We start from the raw sequence: 22283 nt of genomic DNA, 5'->3' as shown, positions 1-22283 counted from the left end.
ACCAGGAGTAAAGAGTTGGAACCAACAGTATGGAGAGTTTCACACGCAATAATGTCTTATCGTTTCGTTTGACTATTAATTCTACTTATGACTCACGAGGGGACTGCATTCTACAAGCTAGGCTTTTTAGCAGTTCCCTCCATATCCGACATCTTTTCTTTGATATGATTCAGTTACAGTTTGCCCATGCATTTTCTCAAACTACGAATATGTTTTGTTTTATTGTAACAACATGATTTGCCTTAATTTCGCTTTTATATGCAAAAGTTACATTGTACTCTATCTTATTTTTTTTTGTATATGCAAATATCGTTATTGTTTTGTATACTTTTGTCGGAAATGAAATAAAACGAAAAAGATGAAATGCAATACAATAATAGTCAAACATTGTAATAAACAATCCATCAAAATGAACAAAACGCTATTTAGGAACTACTAGAAAAAAAATGAAAGATAGTCGGGTGCACTGGATCCTTGGAAGATTATTTAAATATTCGTCAATGAATTGACGCAGATAAATGTGTTCAAGATTTGATAGTCATGCTCATCGATTAGACATTAGTTATTGGCTTACCGTCTGTGTCATGTTCGGTGATTAAAGCCCAGAAGTCACTCAATGTGCCGCCCTCCAGCGACCACTCTACAACACCAACCATGTCGTCGTTGTCAAGATCGATTCGTGAGAAAACCTCTTCCCTTTCAATATCATCGATAGGGGGCGGTGTGACATCAAGAGCTTCATCTTGCACCGACCGACGGAGTCTAAACAATAAACACACGTAAACGAAAGTGTAAATAGTGGAAAAGGTCAAAGTAACTTACTGGAAAGTCAAGAGAGGCTGACACGGTCGATCAGGGAAGAGGTAGGTAGGCACCCAGTGGATTGTACGCTAGCAGCCACGTAGGATTACAATCATATTCCATGACATTGATCGCATCTTTTTTTAGGATCCTTCCTTTTCGAAGCGTTATTATTCTAACAGATTAGCAACTTGAATTACAATAATGTCATTGATAATTTGTTCAATTTGTTGCTGAGGAACACTGCCATTACATTGCATTGTATAATCTATGTTGATATATATACATTTGATACAATTCACGAAGAAAAAAAAATATCATAATTAAAGGGATCGTACAGTTTTGGTAGAGACCTAACTTCAAGTTTCTAACATCTTTTTTTTTTTTTTTGAGATAATGAGAAATCTCTTAAGAAATATGAAAGATCCTGTAATTCAAAGAGGAATTCGATGTTTATTTGATGAAAATTGGTTCTGAAATGGCCGAAATACCCAAAACAGAGCGATCTGACTAAAAGTTAGGACCCACTTTTATTACGAGGGTTTTTTAAAAACTTTGTTGTTGTTGTTGTTGTTGTTGTTTGTTTGTTTGTTTTGTCTCAGCCATTCCAAAACCGATTTCCATCAAATAAACTTTGAATTCCTCTTTGGTATGGGTTAGGGTAAGGGTTAGTTCTTGGTATCTTGCAAAAAGTGAAAAGCCCAATCCTCACCTCAACCAAGTGGTGATGAAGTGATGTATCTTGAACTTGCAGAACATTTACCTGTCTCACAGGTATTTCTTCGTTCCCATGTTTATTCAATTATTTGGATTTTTCTTTTTTGCTTCTGTATATTTAACTATAGGCTATATCATAAATACAAACAAGAACACGCATTGCATGTAAGCTTTAGGATGTCGTAATGTATCCTGTACTTACCGATTAGGCCCCCTTCTGGTCCTTCCTGGTATTTCTAAACGACCGTCTCGGTATTTGGGGGATGACTTCTTTCTCTTCCCACAGGCTTCCGTGGATGCAATTGCCCCAATGACGAGGAGGAGAAGGATGACGTTGCCAAAGTTACAATGCATTTTTGATCAATCTGAAAGGTTAGGTACCTGTTAAAACAGTAGAATCAACAAAAAATAAAGATAAACGAATGACATCAGAATGATAGATATAGAGTTAGAGAGAAGTTATTTATTCTTCGTTTTTATTCTTGTCTATAATGAAATCGATCAAATGTGAAGACATCAACTCCATAAGTTGTTTTTATGAACTCGATCTTTCAATGAGGTAAGGAATAGCAGTATCCTTTTACTTTGCAGTCTCTCTTTTCTTAGCTTAGAAAGTAATCAAGTGACATTTTCAAAGGACGAAAACGTATACCAATACTTGATTTCAACCCGACATAAACATGTGGTATCCAAACTTTACAATAGTGCCATTTGCGCCTTTTACATTGATATTTTGCTGAATTCTTGATTAAAGATTTTGTCGTGTCAATAAGGCAGTATTCTATTTTTTTAATGCATATTAAACTCATGACCAATCCTTAAAAAGACTGACCTTACGAGCCATATTCACGCTTTGCGCTCGCCAATATGCTTGTTTGCCTATGACATTTTGTATATTAATCCATTCATAGGTTTCACTTTTTAATAAAAAAAGAAGGCAGAAACAAAATTATTAGAAGTCTTTTGCACTGCAGAACAAAAACATTTGTTTTTAATGCAATCTCTGCATCTTTTTGTGTAACGATTATACGACATTCATTTGACACATTACTCTACCTATTAAGTATCTTTGAAACAAAAAAAAAAGTCAAAGACACCAAATGTGAAAATTGTAAACAATCTTACCTAAATAATCAGCGTTAAAAGTATATATCTCGTAGCAGTTATATCGCACACTTGAAGATGATAGTTCAGTCACTATCAGTCAATGCTGTACAAAAGGCCTATGTCTGTCGGTTGGGATTTCTGGTCAATATTTATACATTACCCCGGAGGAAACGCATGCGCGTTCTGACAGAATGACGTATGTATCTATTTACCTTCACCATTGTTCTAATTCATCATAGAAAAAGAAATGGGGCTTCCCCAAGTCGAAAATCTAGTTGGGGTTATTTCAGACGTGTTTCGGGACTTTTCACTTTGTAATTATAATGAAAGTTAAATCGGAATGGTCTTTCCAACGTCAACTTTACAGCCAAAAAGGTAGGATAGATTTATATCACATTAATAAGCTTCATTGTGGAAACAATTAAGTGTGAAGTGAAAACGGATATCTCATGTGCTTCTCTGATTTTCTATCAGTGGTAGCATCGTACTCTTTCTCAAAAAAGTTTAGCAGTACAACTCTCTTTTGCAGGATAACATCGACGTATTGGTCAAAATCTATTAACAGTGAGGTGTAGTGGTTGAGAAGCGCCCTATAGAAAAGAATTAGAAAATGCCTTGCTATGGACAAATTCCACATAACATCAAACTATATATAGAAACCTTTGTGAAAACGTTTCTAGTATAAAAATTAAGTTCTTTCCTCTGTTCATTTCCTGCTGTACGAATACGTACAACTGTCATCAAAAAGGTTGAACGCATTCAGCTCTCTGCGGCCAATTGTATGTCTTCAACGGGCTGCCAACGGGCAAACACATTTCCCTCGTAAAAATGGCTGTCAATTTCCTGTACGACAGGATCATTATCTCAGCAATTCTGAAGACTTTTAACGCAATCCATTTCAATAGCATGTCCCTGATACACGTTACTCATCATTTCTTGTACGTCCTCGAGATCTCATGGCATTTTTTTTTGGGGGGGGGGGGTGGTGTCTTATAGATGATAATCACTAACAGAAATCTAATTAAATATCTATCATTTATTATAATAATGCGTAGCCCAAAATTCCGTTGGTCGCTAATACTAAAAACCTATAGCTTTGTGAAGTACAAACAAGCCAATATATATTAAGGTAACATTCCTAAACTTTTCGAATTCTGTAATAATGGTAATAATCATAATCATAATAATGATGATAATATAGGTTTTCCCGGCCAATTTCACACTTTTGTCAATCCATTTGATAAAAGGTTCATTCAATTTAGCGAAAATCCTCGTCACTGCACATTCTGTCATTCAAAATTGCAAGTTGGTCGTTCAATTTAGCATTTCGATCAATGAAATTTGCACATGTGCCTTTCGAATTCGTAAAACGGGCATTCAAATTGGCACGTGCTCTTCAGTCATTCAAATTCGCCAGCACTGGCCGAAAGGGGTATTTCAGTCATTTAATTTCGCGTATGGGCAGTCAAATTCCAAACATGTTCATTCAAATTAACGTCATGTTATTTCTATTTTGAAAGGTGATAACATTTGAACGCGTATTTCTATGTGACTTTTTGTTTCATCCATGCACTGTTAAGCAGTAAAAGTATCATATTTTTGACCCTATAACTCGAGTTTGTTGTTCTATAACGCCCCTTTTCTTTCATACATGTCATTTTAGGCCTACTTGAACCAATACAGATTAACTTCATCTTCTTACAGTCATGACAGCGCAAGTTTAGATACAGATACATTTCTCAAGAAGACAGAAAAAGAATTATAGGAACATTTGATGATCATAACCTTGACTTCCTAGAACTGGCCGACACACTCGGAATAAAGCGCTCAACGGCCAGATACAAGTTGTGGCCACATGATGCACTTCGGACTGGAAGACTCAATAAGCACATTGAAGAAAAAAAAAAGAATTGTTGCCAGAATCTCTAAAATGAGTACGAAAATATGAAATGTAATGACGCTTGCAAAACAATAACTACATGTATGTTGAAAAAAAGAAGAAAAAAAAGCATAAACATGCGTGCTAAATTGACTGCAAAAGATGTTAAATTGGATGCCCAAAAATGACTTTGAATGAACGAGTGCAGGATGTCTGTGATCACGTGACTATATCATTCTAAATTGAATGAACGAATAACGAAATGGTGCTTGTTTTACGAATTTCAATTGAAAAAGTGTTAATTAGAATGAGGCTAAAGATAATTTGAATGCTCCAAAAATGAATTTGAATGAAGAGATCATAAATTTGAACTACCGAACATGTCATCTACGCTAAATTTTGGACTAACAAAAGTGCGAAATTGGTCGGGAAAGCCTATTATTTCTATAAAATTAACTGTAATAATGAAGACGGTAATCATAAGTAACCATACTTACAACCTATATTTAAGATAGCAGCAACAATATTACAGTAATAAGAATGATGTAAATGACAATGATGTAAAACTGCTCGTGTAACCACTAAGGTGCCAGGTAAAAATGGCAGAGGTAAAAATGGCAGAGGTAAAAATGGCAGAGGCAAAAATGGCAGAGGTAAAAATGGCAGAGGTAAAAATGGCAGAGGGAAAAAGGCAGAGGTAAAAATGTCAGAGGTAAAAATGTCAGAGGTAAAAATGTCAGAGGTAATGGCAGAGGTAAAAATGGCAGAGGTAAAAATGTCAGAGGTAAAAATGGCAGAGGTAAAAATGTCAGAGGTAATGTCAGAAGTAAAATGTCAGAAGTAATGAGAGCGATTTCGTCAGAGTAAACATATGAAGAGGTTTTGAATAATAACCTAGCCAGAGCAAACTGTATTTATCGAATTATCAAATCCAAACTGCAGATTTGAAGAATATTTATGGAATTATGTTTTAAAAAGATTAGAGCACTCTCATTATTCTGAGTTTGATTCAAGTGCAGTGGCGTTATCTGTCTGTTCAGAGGAATATTAAACCAGCTAAGAGCCTAGTAGGCCTATGGGAAATTATTATTATGATTATGATGATTATTATTATTATTATTATTATTATTATTATTATTATTATCATTACTATTACTATTATCTATCATTATAAGGGGGTTCCAACAATGCTGTAAACCCCTTAAACAGTATTATCCTACGTTGTTTCCCCCAATGAATTTATCACACACACACACACACACACACACGCGCGCGCGCACGAACCCACTTTTGGTATAAACATATACTTCTATACGCAGATATACATACTCTCACATACACACTCTTACACAAACGAATTCCGCTTACGTCCAGGATAGTATATTGTCATTATTTTTCATTTTTTGAACTGTTTAGAGTAAAGAAGTGAAGGAGACATAGTCGAAGCAAACCGCTAATTTTTCACCTGTTCTATGTTATTTTCTCACATTCAGGTTTCGTAGGAGCCTATTATCTCACAAGACCTGATCACAACATAATGTGGAAGTAAAAATAAAAAACGCAAAAAACGAACTACAGCAGATGTATCGGCAGACATAAGTAAGCTCTTGCAAAATATTTTATTACATTGTTCAAGTATCACATGGCGCAAAAACAAATATCTCGAAGTTTAATGAACACTTTGTGGTCACTTTACAAACTGGCCTATTAAAACTGGAGACGAACTTTAGCAATAGACTGTTCTAGTGAGAGTAAAAACTGATAGTTTGCCATGGGATTTCTTTCAATTATTGTTGAATAAATCTGCTGGCGAAAAAAAAAGTAAATGTTTGATGCCTTTCAAACTTAGCTGTTGCTCCAAAGTCAGATTCCATTATGTTTAACGTAGTAAATTTATCAACATGATGTGTTGCTAAAGATTGGTAGATTCAGCCTCCGAAAGTGACGTTGTTCCCTCGTTATACAACAAAAGTAAGAAAACTTCACTAAAAAGTAATACGAATCTTTCAGTTGAAATGACAAAAGGAGAGTAACAAAAATATACAGGCTCAAAATTCGTTTATATTTGTTAGCAAAAATATGGATATACCCAGGTGTCAAACGAAGATGTTACCATTCTGATCGTTAAAAACATTTCATTAGATTCACAAACATATATTTTTTTTTTAGTTAAGTAGTATGTAGCACAGGAGTGTAGGAACATTTGGGGCTCGTGATTGACTTCCAGATTTTGATTTATAATGTATGCATTCAAAAACTGTTTACAAATTTTGATAATCTAATGACTATACAGATTGCACCATAATGCTACTCGTTTTCATGGGAAGTCATTAAATTTGGCAGAGTTTGTACTATAGGGCCACTTACACTTGCTTGGAAAGACCACAGTGCTACGAAAACTGTGGCACTTTGGTGATTAGATACAAATAGATAAACGCCAATATTACGGTGAGCTTACACTATACAGGGTGGCCCCAAAAATGGAATAGCAGGATTTTTAGGACTTTGCTGGGATAAAATCCGATAGTATTTTAGCTTGTTGGGTGGAGCATCCATTCTTCATTGAAATAACATCAGAATCAATTTTGGTGGAGAACTCTTTATCTTATTAGTAGTTCAGTTTGAATAGTCATTTTTCAAGTTACATGAGTGTCCCATATTTCTCCCCGTGTCCCATTTCTCCCCGGTCTTCCCCGTGCTTTATTTCAGGAGAAGGCACGAAAAGCGCGTATTGCGAGAAAGGTGTCAGAAACATGAAGAAAAAAAATCTCTGTCACTTCTATCTCGTCCTCTTGCATTTCTACGACTAAATTTTTATCGATGACATTTTTATCTCTGGCATTTTGACCACTGACAACTTTACCTCTGACATTTTTACCACTGACATAATTATTTACCTCTGACATTTTTACCACTGCCATTTTTACCTCGGACATTTTTACCTCGGACATTTTTACCTCTGCAATTTTTACCTCTGCCATTTTTACCTCTGCCATTTTTACCTCTGACATTATTACCTCTGACATTTTTACCTCTGCCATTTTTACCTCTGTCATTTTTACCTCTGCCATTTTTACCTGTGCCATTTTTACCTCTGCCATTTTTACATCTTCCATTTTTACCTCTGACATTATTACCTCTGACATTATTACACCGAACCTTTACTAACACGACATTATATACGAACAAGTCCTTATATTGTTTAAGAGATTGAAAAGAATGAAAGAGAAATGATCAAATGTACTTAAAAGTATACTTGAACATTATCATGATTATGTTTGATACCTCAAGGCATTATGGCACCATGCCTCAATCATTTTGGAAGACAATCAAAGACAAAACAAAGCGCAATATTGTCGATAGTATAGACAAAAACTGAATTTATTTCAGAAATGACTTAACGAATTTATGAAACGAAGTTATCAATTGTGCGACATTTTGCTTACTTTACAGCATCAAGTAAGCAATCCCACAATCCAGTTGTAAGTACTTGAAAAAGCGCGAGCTCCACAGAACTAAACTCATATTGAGGAAATCGTGAAGCCGGTTTTGGATTTTTTTTTTATAGGAAGATCTCATATATTACTAGCAGATAAAAGTTATCAGTATTATCAAGATTCTGAAGTGGTGTCCTCGATAACAAATCTGGACATTATCATCTTTTTTCGCCTTTGTTTTGTAGAAGTGATATAATGTCAAAAGCAAATATGAATTAGAAAATTAAATCAAACGTCATGCCACACACAACAACCTTTTCTATTCAGATGAAAAATTATCAAGGTATGAAACATTTGACATTGTGGCAGATATTATTTACGCATAAAGTTGATCGCATTATTTTTTATTCGCGCTTTCAAATCTTGTTCCACAAGCTGCGTTTCTTATATAATGTGTCCATGCCTTTTAGGTATAAAGTATTCTAAAATTCAACTGGCACTATTACAAAACATGTCTCAATTCTTTCTGAGTTTTCTCTCATTATGCAGACAACCTCAATGTACTATTTTATTTAGTGTGTTTTATTGGTTGTTTATGCTTATAAGTTTCTTCATTTATACTTGATTTGCTTATTTTGTGAGTGAGTGTATGTGTCTGTGTACGTACCTCTGTAAATAATGTCTTTCGTTCTTCATATCTGTAAGGATGACATTCTTTCTTTCCAACATACGTCTATATAGTGTATGACTAGTGGTCGCTGATGCATCATGTATGACCCCACATCAACATGATAAAGCAAAACTTGCACGAGACTTGTTTATTTCTACCGAAAATTATATTCTGCTACACATCCCTCACACACAAACACGAACACACACACACACACACACACACACACACACACACACACAATGTTCAGAGAAAAGTGTTAATAAGTGGTAATAAGAGGTGATTTAAAAGTGTTAATAAGTGAGAGGTGATTTTAGTTTAGAAACAAAATGACGGTGCATTACTACATTACATTTCTTTTTGTAAATAAATGCAAACTGTTCTGAGTGACATTCGTTTATAAAGATTGAAACCTATTTTCTTGGTGATATGGTCTACTTGGAAAACCCCATTAAACCGTAGATCGGTTCAACTGTTCGTACTTTTGGAGTTCTGTGCAGAGCATGACAAATCACTTAATAAAAAAAAGTACAACAAACAACCAACCAAAAACAACAACAAATTAACTAATACATAAAGAAATTAGTATACAAACTGTCATTCTCTAGTCTTATCGAAGGATTACTTGAAAGATATTTCCAATCAAATATATCACTACACAAACCACCTAGCAAAGAACACACCATCCGCTCTTTAGCCAAACATGCACATTTTTCTCCTAAGATTAAATGAAATTAATTTCTCTATGATATCAATTCCATAGACATAACACCAACAATCTTTCCATTTTTTCATCACTTTAATGATCAATTGATCCATATGATCAATTTATGTATCTTGAATATAACAGGTTAATGTAGCCATTGACATACTTTGCGCAGTATCCTTCATAACATTTCAACGCCAAAGAATATGAACTTCATGCAATAATTGTCTCTCTACGTTCATATTCTAAGTTTGTTCTTTGTCATGACAATGGGGAGATAATCATTTATCTTTGGTCTTGATTCTGAAACAATAATAAATATAAAACACTCATATTTACACACTGAATATATACACTAATTACATCACTTTTAGTATTTACCTCCCATTCTTCAAACGATCGGCAAAAATTAATACGGGTATCAAAGCAAAACAACCATCGATCACGGTGGAATACCCGACATCAAAATAACATCGGACAATCTTATTGTATACGACCACACCAAATACGTCATTTTGTACACATGCATGCATACATACATGAATGCATACAAGCATGAATATATACCGTATTTATCTTAGGCGTAGTGTAATTTTCAGATTTAAAAACAAAAGAGAGTTATTAAGATCTAAAACCTTCGAGATTATCATCTTCATTACGTGCATGCGGGACGTGATATATAATGTACTCATTATCATTATGACAATAATTTTGTTAAGTATGATGAACAGTGGATTTTACCATTGTATTGATACAATTAGAATTCACCTAGCTTTTGATATTTAATATTACTGGCCAAACTACATAATCGGTAACATCATCTAATACAGTTAAGGGTTAATGCTCTCCTTGCCTATAATACTTTTATATACATCCAGGCAATATTCCGAGAACAGAAGCAATTTCAACCGGCGCACAATAGTCTGTCTTTTAACAAGTTTAAGGCTCAATCTTCAGTAAATTACTAATTAATGTTTGGATTCTCTTCGTACTTTGATTTTTCCACAAACTACATGAAAACAACTCCATTGGGAAACAGGGTATATTATTATTAGAAGATTAAATGAACAGATACACACGACTTTATACAACTGACTTCATAATAATGAAGTTAATGCCCTTTTGGTTTGAAGTCAGCGTTAAATATTTGTACATGCATACATGATCAAATGATGTACTATATACATGAAATGAAATTGTGACTATCTTCATTGAATCAAGGCAAACGTACAATAAATATATAAATATACTAATTGTACATATCTCACATTGTATATTGTCAACTGCATAGTAAATATCCCAACAGATTCAACCGATATTGGATCGAAAAGCTTCAAATTGTTAACCCTATCATAGTAAAATCATGATGTGGCAAACCTCTCCAGGAAAACAATCAGTCCAAAGGTTTAAGATGCCGATGTTATAATTTTCACTCCTAAAGCGGTTTGCCTGAATTCCTTGAGCGAATCATCATTATTCAGTGAATATTCAAAAGTATCCACGAAGGACAGCGTTTTTATCCACGTAGCTGTTGTCCCGTGCGCAGTCAGACGGTGCAGTGAAATCTTCACTCGTAAATCAATCGCACTGGTACTTCAGCGAACTCTACTATTGAGATCATCTCGTCACCTGCATGTTTGAAAAATAAGATTCGAAAATACTCAGTTTAATTTGTCGCCTATACAAAACGTCGATCAACATAATGAAATTTCAAAGTAGCCATATATTTCATTTAAAGTTATTTCCGTTTCTCAATGAGATATTCATTCATCAAATAATATGAAGACAACAACAAAATATACTATCCGTTATAACCAGGTTTAATGCGCAGTAGAAAAATCATATTGGGTGAATTGTGCGTCGTTTCTAAGTAGAACACTTGTACGCATGGTAACAAAAAGGTTTTTAAGTATTTTTTTTTCAATAATTGCCCTTCTATTTTCATTTTAAAAAGACGCCGTATAATTTTTGTGTTTAGGTTGATATTACTTATTAGAGCTGAAAGTTTTCATATTCTTGTATTATTTATCATGTATGTCGTCTTTTTAATCATATTTTACCATGTAATGCATTATTACTAAGCTCTTGGGCTACTGTTTTGCATGTTGTTTCTTTTTTTAGTTAACCGTTAATCATTCAATTACAGCGTTAGATTAAGAGAGTAAACATCAATAAGGAAACATTATAATAGTAAAACATTGCAATGGACTCTCAAAACCAACAAAATGCTTTGTACTACATTGTACTAGAAAAAATGAAGGATAATCGGGTTCGTGGCATGCTTGGAACATCATTCAGACATTAGTCAGTACCCTACAATCATGTACATTGACTGAACATTGGTTTTTGGCTTACCGTCTGTGTCACGTTCGGTGATTAAAGCCCAGAAGTCACTCAGTTTGCCGCCCTCTAACGACCACTCTACAACACCAACCATGTCGTCGTTGTCGAGATCGATTCGTGAGAAGACCTCTTCCCTTTCAATATCATCGATAGGGGGCGGTGTGACATCAAGAGGTTCTTCTTGCACCGACCGACGGAGCCTGGTTAAAAAAAAAAGAGTATGTACAAGTAAAAGGATGAATGATAAACTCAGGATGGCACTTTTGGATTTATCTGATCATAGGTTGGGTTGAATTGGGGAAGGGACATTTATAATCATTGAAGAAGTAAATGCCGAATGATCATAACGCTAACAGCAAGGCAAATGGATCATTTTCCGTGACATTAAGTAGAACAAATTCATGTATATTTTGAAGTGTCATTAAAATAATTATCGACAATGAAATTTTGCTATACTACCTTATATAATCGTGTTATCCCAATTGTCAAAATGACTGTTGAAAAATAATGTACCAGACATAATATAAAGAATTTTCGATTGGCCCAATAAAACATGTTAATGTATCTATTCAAATACGAACAAAACAACAGAGGAACAAAGGATGAGTTGAGGAAATTGTGTTGTGGTCTGAATAACTTACCGCGCTCTGGCCTGCCTCACTGGCACTTCTACATGACCGTCCTTGTATTTGGGGGCGCTCTTCGTCTGTCGATCGCAGGCTTCGGAGCAGGCAATAGCCCCAATGACGAGGAGCAGAAGTGCAACGTTTCCAAGATTACAATGCATTCTGATGATCTGTTAGTGTTCTCGATGGACGCACCTGCATAGGTAAGGAACACGGGGGCGTATAATTATCATAAAGAAAACATTTTTTCTTAAGATATTCTTAGGTATTTCAACCATAACAGTCCAACATATTAACTGTCTGTTCATTTTCTTAAAGGCTTATGTTCACTGATATAGAGAAATCCAGTATTTTTAGCCTTGATTCTAAACTTTGTTTAAAACCTTTTGATCAATCAAACAGCATGTGTACAAGATTGATTTAAACAAAGTGCAGATGTAGCAAACATCTAAAGCTTGTGACATGACCTGTCAATAATGTACTGGAATCAAACAAGCGGAACGTTGGCACAAACCATTGTAGTATAAGCGATGATTAATATTTGATGAAAAGAAAAAACAATAAGTTACGGATTATAGGCAGACCATTCGTTAGATGACTAAAGCTAGGAACAACTTATATTTATTGCATTTGAAAATGTGCGCATGATTTATTGAAAGTTGTAGATTACTTTCTCGAAACGCAAAAATAAAGTTTTCACGGTAAAAACAACATGAATAAACAAACAATGTAGACATACTAGCAGAACAACTAAATAATCTTTTTCTTTATTCTATCCTGCTCTCTAGATCTCACGTTATGAACATGCGATATCTCTTTAACAACTCTCTTCTTCTATGTAGTGTAATCATTGCAGAATCTTATAACAAAGAACAAAAAGAAAAAGGCAAAGCAAGCAATAGGAAGGTAAAACAAAATCTTACCTCAAAAAGTGAGCCTTGCAAAGCGTTTGTGCTTCAGGGATGATGAGTTGATGCTTGAGTTGGGACTGAATGTGCCGATCAGCTGAAATGTACTTACATTTATACACAGCTACCGAAGAGGACACGCATGCGCAGTTTTTTTTTTTTTTTTTTTTTTTTTGTTTGTTTGACGTATGCTTCTATTTCCCTTAACTCTTGCCACAGTGAAAGGAAACGAAATGGGATTTCCCCCAAAGAAAGCCAAACAAAGAGAATTACTACTATGCTCAGCCGGGTTTTTTCGGTAGTACAGTTCATGGTAATATCGGTTCCAACATCAACTTCTCATTGCAAAGCGAGGAGAATGTCATTATCAATCTTCGTTTAATCTATCATTATTAATCTTCATTTAGTATACAAAGTTTGAAGTAAGCATGTAAATGGCTTGACAAGGCTTCTTGGTGAATACTAGTGACTAAATAGAGAGATTCGGAAAAGTAAAAGAGATACCTTGATATGGACAGATTCCAGAGAATATGAAAGTAACCTTCAGCATAATATACTGATTGGGGAATAAATTACAATTTCAGCTATATCATATATAACTGAAATTATAATTTATCCCCCCCCCCATCAGTTTTATGCCTGCCACTTTACAGTTTTCTTTATGAACGTTTCCACGGTAGCATAAAGCTTTAACGCATTCTGATTTCTGCGACTCATGTTCATCTGCACACGCCTGTCAAGATTTGAACACTTTCCTCAGAATGTTACCCCAGCAAACTCTACATCTTTCCACGACCTCTGTCATGTCTTCGATAACTAGAGCCTCTCACCCCTTCCCCCAAAGAGAAATACAATAATGAAATAAAAGAAAAACGATGAAAAACAAAGTTCTTGCATGTTTCATATGGAACTAGTTTAGTTTTGTTCTATTTGCATGTTAAAGGCATTTTTTACCATTTGCAGATGAAACAACGACCCAACTTTAGTGCTTGACAATAGTTCTAAAATGTGGGTTATGCATATTAACACCCCATGCAAATATGTTAATCAGTATGACCCGTGAAGTATTGTTAAATGTGACCGTGCATCACAAAACGAACAAAAAGTCGCACACACTGATTTTGCGTGAGGACTGAAAATAAGTGAAATGGGGCAACACAGCCGATCTTGACTTTTTCATATTTTCTGAAAGAGCAAGTCTTCTTTTACATTGTGCTAAAATTTGGGATCATAAAATGGGCAGAAAAGTGTGTTTTTTAGCAGTTTATCTCGAACATTTTTGGTAGAATAGTGTGATTAGGTGTGTCTTTAGAGTCCCCTTTTCATTTCTGAAAAACCTTCTACACACTCTTCACTTTCAACACTAATAACTTTTGAAAGAATATTGCTACTGCTTTGAAAGTTGGCGTTGATTATGGACAGAATGTGTTAACGAGGCATGCTCAATTTCAGTTTAATCTGATAATCCCTTCATTGTTGTTACTCTGGTGGTTTACTTCCTGTTTTTTGTCCCATTCATCGCACAGCCAGCACGGCTTGGTAAAGATTAAGCGCTTGAATAGACACTCTACTTCAGAACCTCTTTTCTCAGTTCAAACTTTTCCTGATTTTGTGCTTTCTTTCCAATATTTAGATAGGTTAAAAGAGTCCATTTGATTTGAGTTATACACCATTTTAAAACTTAAAGTCTGCTCTTTCAGAATATGGTCTTAACTTAAAATTCATGTCTGGCGACTTTTTGTTTGTTTTATGGTGCATGGTCACAAATATACAAAATGTGAACAATAGTTATCATAGAATTGTGATACAATTGACTTACACATATGCATCAATAAATATCTGCTCTCAATGGTACACAATACCTTTAAACACATGAACACACACACACACACACACACACACACAAACACACACACACACAAACACACTGAAACGGCCGAATGATGCCAACCATGCCAACCTCGTGTGGTTCGACAGAGGTGTCCACCAATGGTCAACAAACAGTGTCAACTCGGCGATTCCATGACATTTGGTCCTGCGACAATCGCTCCCGTGAAATATTTGAGAAATATGTAAGCCAAACATAAGTTCTACCTACAAACATATCCGTAACCATAATCCTCACATCAAGCGAAATCTTAAACCCTCATCACAATCCTAAACCAGATCCTTAGAGAAAATGAGACCGGAGGTATTGTCGCAGGAGCTAATGTCGTGTCATCCAACTCGGTGCACCGTGCTGAGAAATAAGAAACTGAACAAGTAACGTTCTACTCCTACCAAGTACGTTCACATTTTTATGGCATGAACATCGCATCTTAGAAATCGTTCGTTCCCGGGGTTCGTTCAGTGAGCGTGTTTTGTCGGACTTTCAATACTCGTCATCTCGGGCTATAATAATAATTATAATAGGCCGCTGCTTTGTTTGGAGGCATCCGTGAAGTATTACGCCATCTAGGACTAAACGGTACTACATAATATGCCTATAATGCTGAAAGAATAGAAAGAATGCATTCATCTTGCTTACAATGCGTGGACTGACACCTATTCCCTTTTGCCGAAATATCAAATTACCGCACTGCATTTATAACAGTTAATATTCGTATCAAGTCAGCATCACTTTACTTGGTATAGTTGGCAAATGGTATCCTGTCTGACTGACTGACTGACAGACAGACTGACTGACTGACTGACTGACTGACTGACTGACTGAATGAATGAATGAATTAATTAATAAATGAATTAATTAATGTATATTAATGAATGAAGCATGCATGCATGCATGCATGTATGAATGAATGAATGAATGCAAGTAATGAATGAATGAATGAATGAATGAATAAATAAGTGAATGATTGAGTGAATGATTTATCATTTCAGCTTTACGAAATGTATTGTTGGATGAAGTGTTCATGTGTTGGCGAACTTACAGCACATCTCTGACTGTAGTGGGTCTGCTTTGTTTGGTGGCATCAGCAAAAATAAAAATCAAGTATAATCTTTGAATTTAGAATCCTGAAAGAGAAGAAATGCATCCATATCTTGACTCATGTGTGTAAACTCATATCCAGTCCCTTTGCCAAGACATCGGAGCACCACACTACCTCATTTAAAAACAATTAGTATCCATATCATAATCAATTTAGACGGATGTAGACCAGGAAAAGCTTAATGTCGAATGTTCAAAGCCAATTGAAAAGGTAATGTAAGCTGGTAATGTAAACTGGCGCAATGCCATTATTAAAAGGGGACAAACTTTAGATTGCGTACTAGTCTAGGAAACGGATGTTCGGAAAGTGAACCTGTTTAATAAGTCCTAACCTTTTCACTGTTGACGAGTTTTCGAGGGGAGGCAAATAAAATCATAAACTAGGGGTAAATGTCGCACCTTCGGAGTGAGTTGCTTGTTGAAAGAATGCAATGACTCCGTGTTCAAGTTGAATTTTATCAGAGAAGCTGAATAATTATGTAGAATATGAATAACGTAAAAATTATTCAAACAGAATAGTCGAATTTTCATCGATTTTGGTGTTAGATAAACAGAAAAACACTAGGATTCCACATTTTTACATGTTTTTGCAAAACGGCACGATCAGTTGCAACTGCAAATTTATACAAACTAAATGAGGCATTCACTAAAATCACCTCTCAAGCCTACCAATGAACAGCACCCAAAACTACACTACAATTCACTTTCAAAATGAAGTCCTGAGAAACACTGGAGTCTTTCAAATCACATTTTCAAAGGTGAATCTTAGGAGTGAAGAGGTTGTAGTTGTTGTAGTTGTAGAGGTTGTAGTTGCCGAATTTTTGGCGAGATGGTAGGTTGATTAACATAGTCTGTTGATTGCCCGAAAGTAATAGCTTTTCTGTACAAACCAACGGGAAGTCCCTGGTTTAATGGTTTGATTTGATTTGATTTGATTTGATTTGATTTGATTTGATTTGATTTGATTTGATTTGATTTATTGATTTAATGTGCATGTTGATGATGTATAGTCATTCTTATTGTCGAAAACGGAAATAGATTTGACTTTGAATTTTGATTTTGAATCGGAACAATACATTTACTTATTATTTGCATTGTTTCAAACCTGTATCTTTTAATTTATCTCATTGTCTCTCGTAAATATATTGATAAAAATAATGAAAATTAAGGAAGCTACCACAGGTCTATTCCATCATAATGACGATTGAGAAAGTAATATCTTAAATGAAAACCACCTGATAATGTTGACTCATGAAAAAATTAAATTAGGGCCTATACTTCAAATCTTTTACTAGTGTTTCTACACCTGTTACATAACGTGAGGTGGGCAAGCGACACATCAGGGATGCAAGTTAATTTAAAGAAGTTTTTGATGTAAAGTATGTTTTAGTATGTGTTTAGCGTGACTTTTTTTTTCTTTTATGTCGGTTGCATATGACTGGGAATATCCCTCAATCGTTTGACGCAAACATTCAGAAAACTGCAAGAAATAATATCTTATGTTTACAACGAAAGGAAAATCCTTGGTTCAGTAGTTTGATGTTATAGTAGATGCCTTGTCAAGGGTATAGATTAGAAGTGTAGATACTATACATATCTACGATATCAACTTTTCTTTTCTTATAACAATGTATTTCAATTTCTGTTGATTTAACTACACTGTTTCAAATTTGGTTTCGAATATTTCTTCCCATTGTTATTCGTGACCACATTCTATTATATACCAACTAAAATAATGAGAATCAAGTAATATGCCAGTGGTCCACCTCGTCATATTGAAGACTGAGAGAATAATTTCTGAGTTTGAACCTCCAACAATCAAAAAATGTTGACCTTAAAAAGTGAAAGTACTTGAACGCTTTCACTGGGCTTCCGTGCCAGTTGACTTTTAACTTGGGGTACACGAGGGACGCGTCAGGGATCCAAATGGATTTTAATGGGTTTTAATGCATGTTCACCTTGGTATTTTTTTCTTTTGTGTCTGTGGGATCCGACGGGGAATATCCCTGAATCGTACCAGGCAAACACAGGGAAAATTGCCAGAAATTATTTTTGGTTGACAAATCAATGGAAAATCCCGGGTTTAGTGGTTCAATGTGCTAGTTATGCTCTCTGGATAATATAGATTATAATCTATTATTGTAACAATAAACATCACTATCATCACCATTTCAAAGTTATTGTAGCTTATCCCTGGCATTATCACCATCGTCGTGCCATCGAGCAAATCGATAAAACCAGGAATGATGAATCTGTGTATGTAAGCTCAATCTCAATTACACTATGGTTACCCTATTTGACCTTGTAAATACATAATTTAAAAAAAAAAAGTTCAAGACGAAACGGCCATCATATAGCAATTATTCCTTTGCTTGATATAGTCGGTTTCGAAATCAGTGTCCTTTCTTCATGATAAAAAATACAGGTCAGGCCAAAAAAGAAATATGTCTTCTCCTTTTTGTTTTGTCATACAAGAGATCGGCCTCTTTGAGCCAAAGACATTACTTGCCGGAAAGGAAGAGTCTACTTGTATTTGTTTTTGCTCTTTTGATACATGCAAGAAATAAACCTGGAAATTCCCAGACATGATCTCTGAATCCATCGTTTACTGAAGGAAGCTAAAGAATTTCCCACTTCCTTGATAACAATCAAGCAGAATAGAAATCAAAACATGACATCCACCGCGCTGTGCATCTTTTGGTGCCTCTCATCGAGGTTACGATGAAACAGACGCCATGTTATAGTAATGGAATAATTAATCCCCAAATGTCCTAATTCTGAAAGATGCTTGAGTTTGTGAAATCGTGAAATTTCAGAAGCTTAATCTGCAACACTGTTATATTATCTGTGCTACAAGGGGTGATGTAAGTGATATGAATGTCGTAACTGCCGAGAAAATCGACAACAGAAAGACTTTACAATCTATAAACTGCCTCTCCAATTTGAATCCTGAATTTAGATTTTGCATAAATTATACATCGTTATAGGGAGAGGAAGGGGACAATGAGTGGTCAAGTTTGTATGTATGGATTTACATTAATATATATATATATATATATATATATATATATATATATATAATATAATATATATACATATGAGATTAAAACCTAAAATGGCATTAAAACGCTTTATCCTGGCGAGGAAAGCGCATGTTTTAGAAACAAGACACGAAACAGGTTAGTCATCGCATTCTTCATCTACAATAATATGTACATATATATACATATATATATATATATATATATATATATATACATATTATATATACATATTATATTTCTATGTACATATATATTATATATGTATATATAATATAGGTTTTCCCAGTCAATTTCATACTTTTGTCATTCAAGTTCCTATTCCGAGCATTCGATTTCACGCATTCCACGCTCACAGCACTGAATCAGCAATCAAATTCAAAATCAGGTCATTCGAATTCACTATCCGAGCATTCAAATTCACTCTCGGAGCATTCAAATTCACTATCGGAACATTCAAATTCACTATCGGAGCATTCAAATTTAAGAGAGGAGCACGCATTTCATCAAAGAGCATTCAAATTCATGTCAAGCTGGCGACGGAATCTCGTCGGTCATTCAAATTCGTGAATAGGCAACCATGTTCCAAATAACTGCATTCAATTTAAAAGAAGTCCTGAATTTAGTTAGTTTGGGGCCGTGTATGCATGTGTTTCTCACTTGGCTTTGAATATATTGGGATTTATGATGATTATTTATTTTGCAGTAGAGGTCCACCTGTTAATTGACAATTTTGAACTCGCGCTTAGCAAATAGGAATATACAGGCACATTTCCCTGGGACTGGACATAAAATGGAGGTCCCACGTGTAAAAGAGTCACAACTCATGCATGTAAAAGATCCCACTTCATTATTCATCGCAAAGAGCAAAACATCTAACTGGACCCCATATGAAAGACCAGCTTCTGCAGCTGAATATGGGTTATCCAGCCATCTTCTTTGATAGAAAATTAAACAAACAAACAAAAATTAGGCACTGTATAGGCCTACAGACGAGCATAATACGGAGGGTTTGTTGACGCACACACACACATATATATATATATATATATATATATGTGTGTGTGTGTGTGTGTGTGTGTGTGCGTGTGTGTGCCTGTGCCTGTGTCTGTGGGCGCGCGTGTGTATGTGTGTGTCCAGGGCCCCGTTGCTAGAAACTTTGCGTTTAAACGCAACTTGCAACTGATTGTCACTGGCCAATCAAAATCATTGTTACATGCATGTCTTCTTAATAGGGCAGACCCTGAGCCAATCAGAATGGTTGTTTCAAAATTAGCAATTATTTGCAATTGATTGCAACTTTCTTGCAACGGGGCCCAGAAGATGTGAAATTTTGTAGGAGAGGTGAAATACATCACGCATGGCCGAAAATGAGGTAGTGTTCACTACCACTGAAAAGCGTCTGAAAACACAGTTTATTTTCTTCGACTCACACGCCCATGATTATAGGCCTATCAACATGTTTGCCTATTTTCCCCTTATTCTTCGTTGGGTTTTGTTGTTGGTTGCTCAAATATCAACGGTAATTATTTTGGGGTCTTTTTTTTTTGTGTTATTTTTTAAAGAAAAGTTCACCAAATATCTATTTGTAATATTATGAACACCAAGTGAAAAACGAGGAACAAGTCTGAGACTTGAACCCACATCACCAACAGCATGCATCACAACCGCTGCGGCGGCTGAGCTGAAACCATTTCATGGATGTGACTCGATAGCCTTTTAACAGAAGCCAGTGCCTCACCTCTCTCCATATCTTGATCTTATTCCCAATTCATTCGCCTCAAGTAAGACGTTGTAAGACAATAGAATCAATTTGCCTGGTAAGCAGTAAAGGTGACGCGGGTTCAAATCCCAGGCCAGTATAATGCTCCTCAATAATAGATATTTCATTCTATAGGTGAAAGCGTGAGAAGTGGTATCTTTTTTTATCAGATGAATTCTGATATTTCTTGGTAATATTTTTCTGGGAGCTCTCTATTAAACCGTCCCGAAAAGTACTGATCATGTTTTGAAGTTCTCGAAAGAGGCTTGGAATTCACTAAGCTAAAACAAACAAACAAACAAACAAAAATGTCTCACCACAGAAACCACATTACAAAGAACACCATCCTTTTTTTTTTAACTTCAACAAATTCACTATTAAAGATTGACGTACATTCATTAGAAACATGATCATAAGTCCGTAAAAATGACACGAATCAAAATTATTTTCATTTTTTCGTCACCTTAATGATCGCTATGATCCATTGATGTATTTTGAATATAACAGATAAAATACAGCCATTGACATGTTCACACATAAAACTTTTAGCGCCAAAGAATATGAACTTTGTGCAATCGCCTGTACGTTCATAGTAAGATGTGATGTCATCGAAATGAGACAATAATTAATGATTCTTGGTCTCAATTCTGAGACAAAGATACACACACACACACACACACACACACACACATATTATATATATATATATATATATATATATATATATATATATATATATAAGTGTGTGTGTGTGTGTGTGTGTATATATATATATATTTACACACATAATTATATGTCTGTATATCTCATTATATATCGTTGAATGCATCGACCTATTTATTCTGTTCATTATATACAACGCCTAAACATAACAGAGATACATCCTTCAGCAGAAATACATCGCATGTCATATTAATAATTTAAAAAGTTGACCAAAGATTTACAGGGCATTTTGTACAGTGGTAGAACATGAAGAATATATATACATATAAATATCGATCAAGGTGACATATCCGACATCAAATATCAGACTACATAATATCAATTGTACGCCACCACACTCAGTTACGTCATTAGACCTATATGCATAAATACATACATGCATACATACACATACGTTATCATGCAAATATATTTTTTTTCAAAGATATACGTAGGCCTTGTATGAATCACTGGGGTTATTCTATCACCAGTGTTTCCTTCTGTAAAATTTTCGAGCTATCTTAGTAATCATGTGCAAATGGGATGCGGAATGGACATTCATTCATCTGTTCATATGATTTTGTCATGTTTGTAG

At 35.0% G+C, this 22283-nt stretch overlaps 2 protein-coding genes across 2 annotated transcripts in view; both read right to left on the bottom strand.

The window, feature by feature from the left end:
• Nucleotides 1–10268: 10268 nt before the first annotated feature.
• The window catches only part of LOC139716945 (uncharacterized), a 32784-nt gene continuing 20769 nt past the window's right edge, over nt 10269–22283 (bottom strand). The window contains exon 4 of the mRNA XM_071628472.1: nt 10269–10946. Coding sequence (XP_071484573.1) covers nt 10885–10946 — 62 coding nt within the window. The 3' untranslated portion in view covers nt 10269–10884. The remainder of the gene's footprint in view (nt 10947–22283) is intronic.
• On the bottom strand, nt 11623–12488 carry LOC139716955 (uncharacterized). Its single transcript, XM_071628480.1, has 2 exons — nt 12302–12488; nt 11623–11860 (listed from the first exon to the last, which is right to left on the bottom strand). Exons 1-2 carry the CDS (start codon nt 12445–12447, stop codon nt 11623–11625), a joined length of 384 nt encoding a protein of 127 aa, XP_071484581.1. The 5' UTR covers nt 12448–12488.

Source organism: Diadema antillarum, unplaced genomic scaffold (genome assembly GCF_040938485.1).
Source record: "Diadema antillarum isolate AM-2024a unplaced genomic scaffold, OU_Dant_1.0 scf00000071, whole genome shotgun sequence".
In the NCBI taxonomy this organism is placed as follows: domain Eukaryota; kingdom Metazoa; phylum Echinodermata; class Echinoidea; order Diadematoida; family Diadematidae; genus Diadema; species Diadema antillarum.
This window is presented reverse-complemented; position numbering and strand designations above follow the sequence as displayed.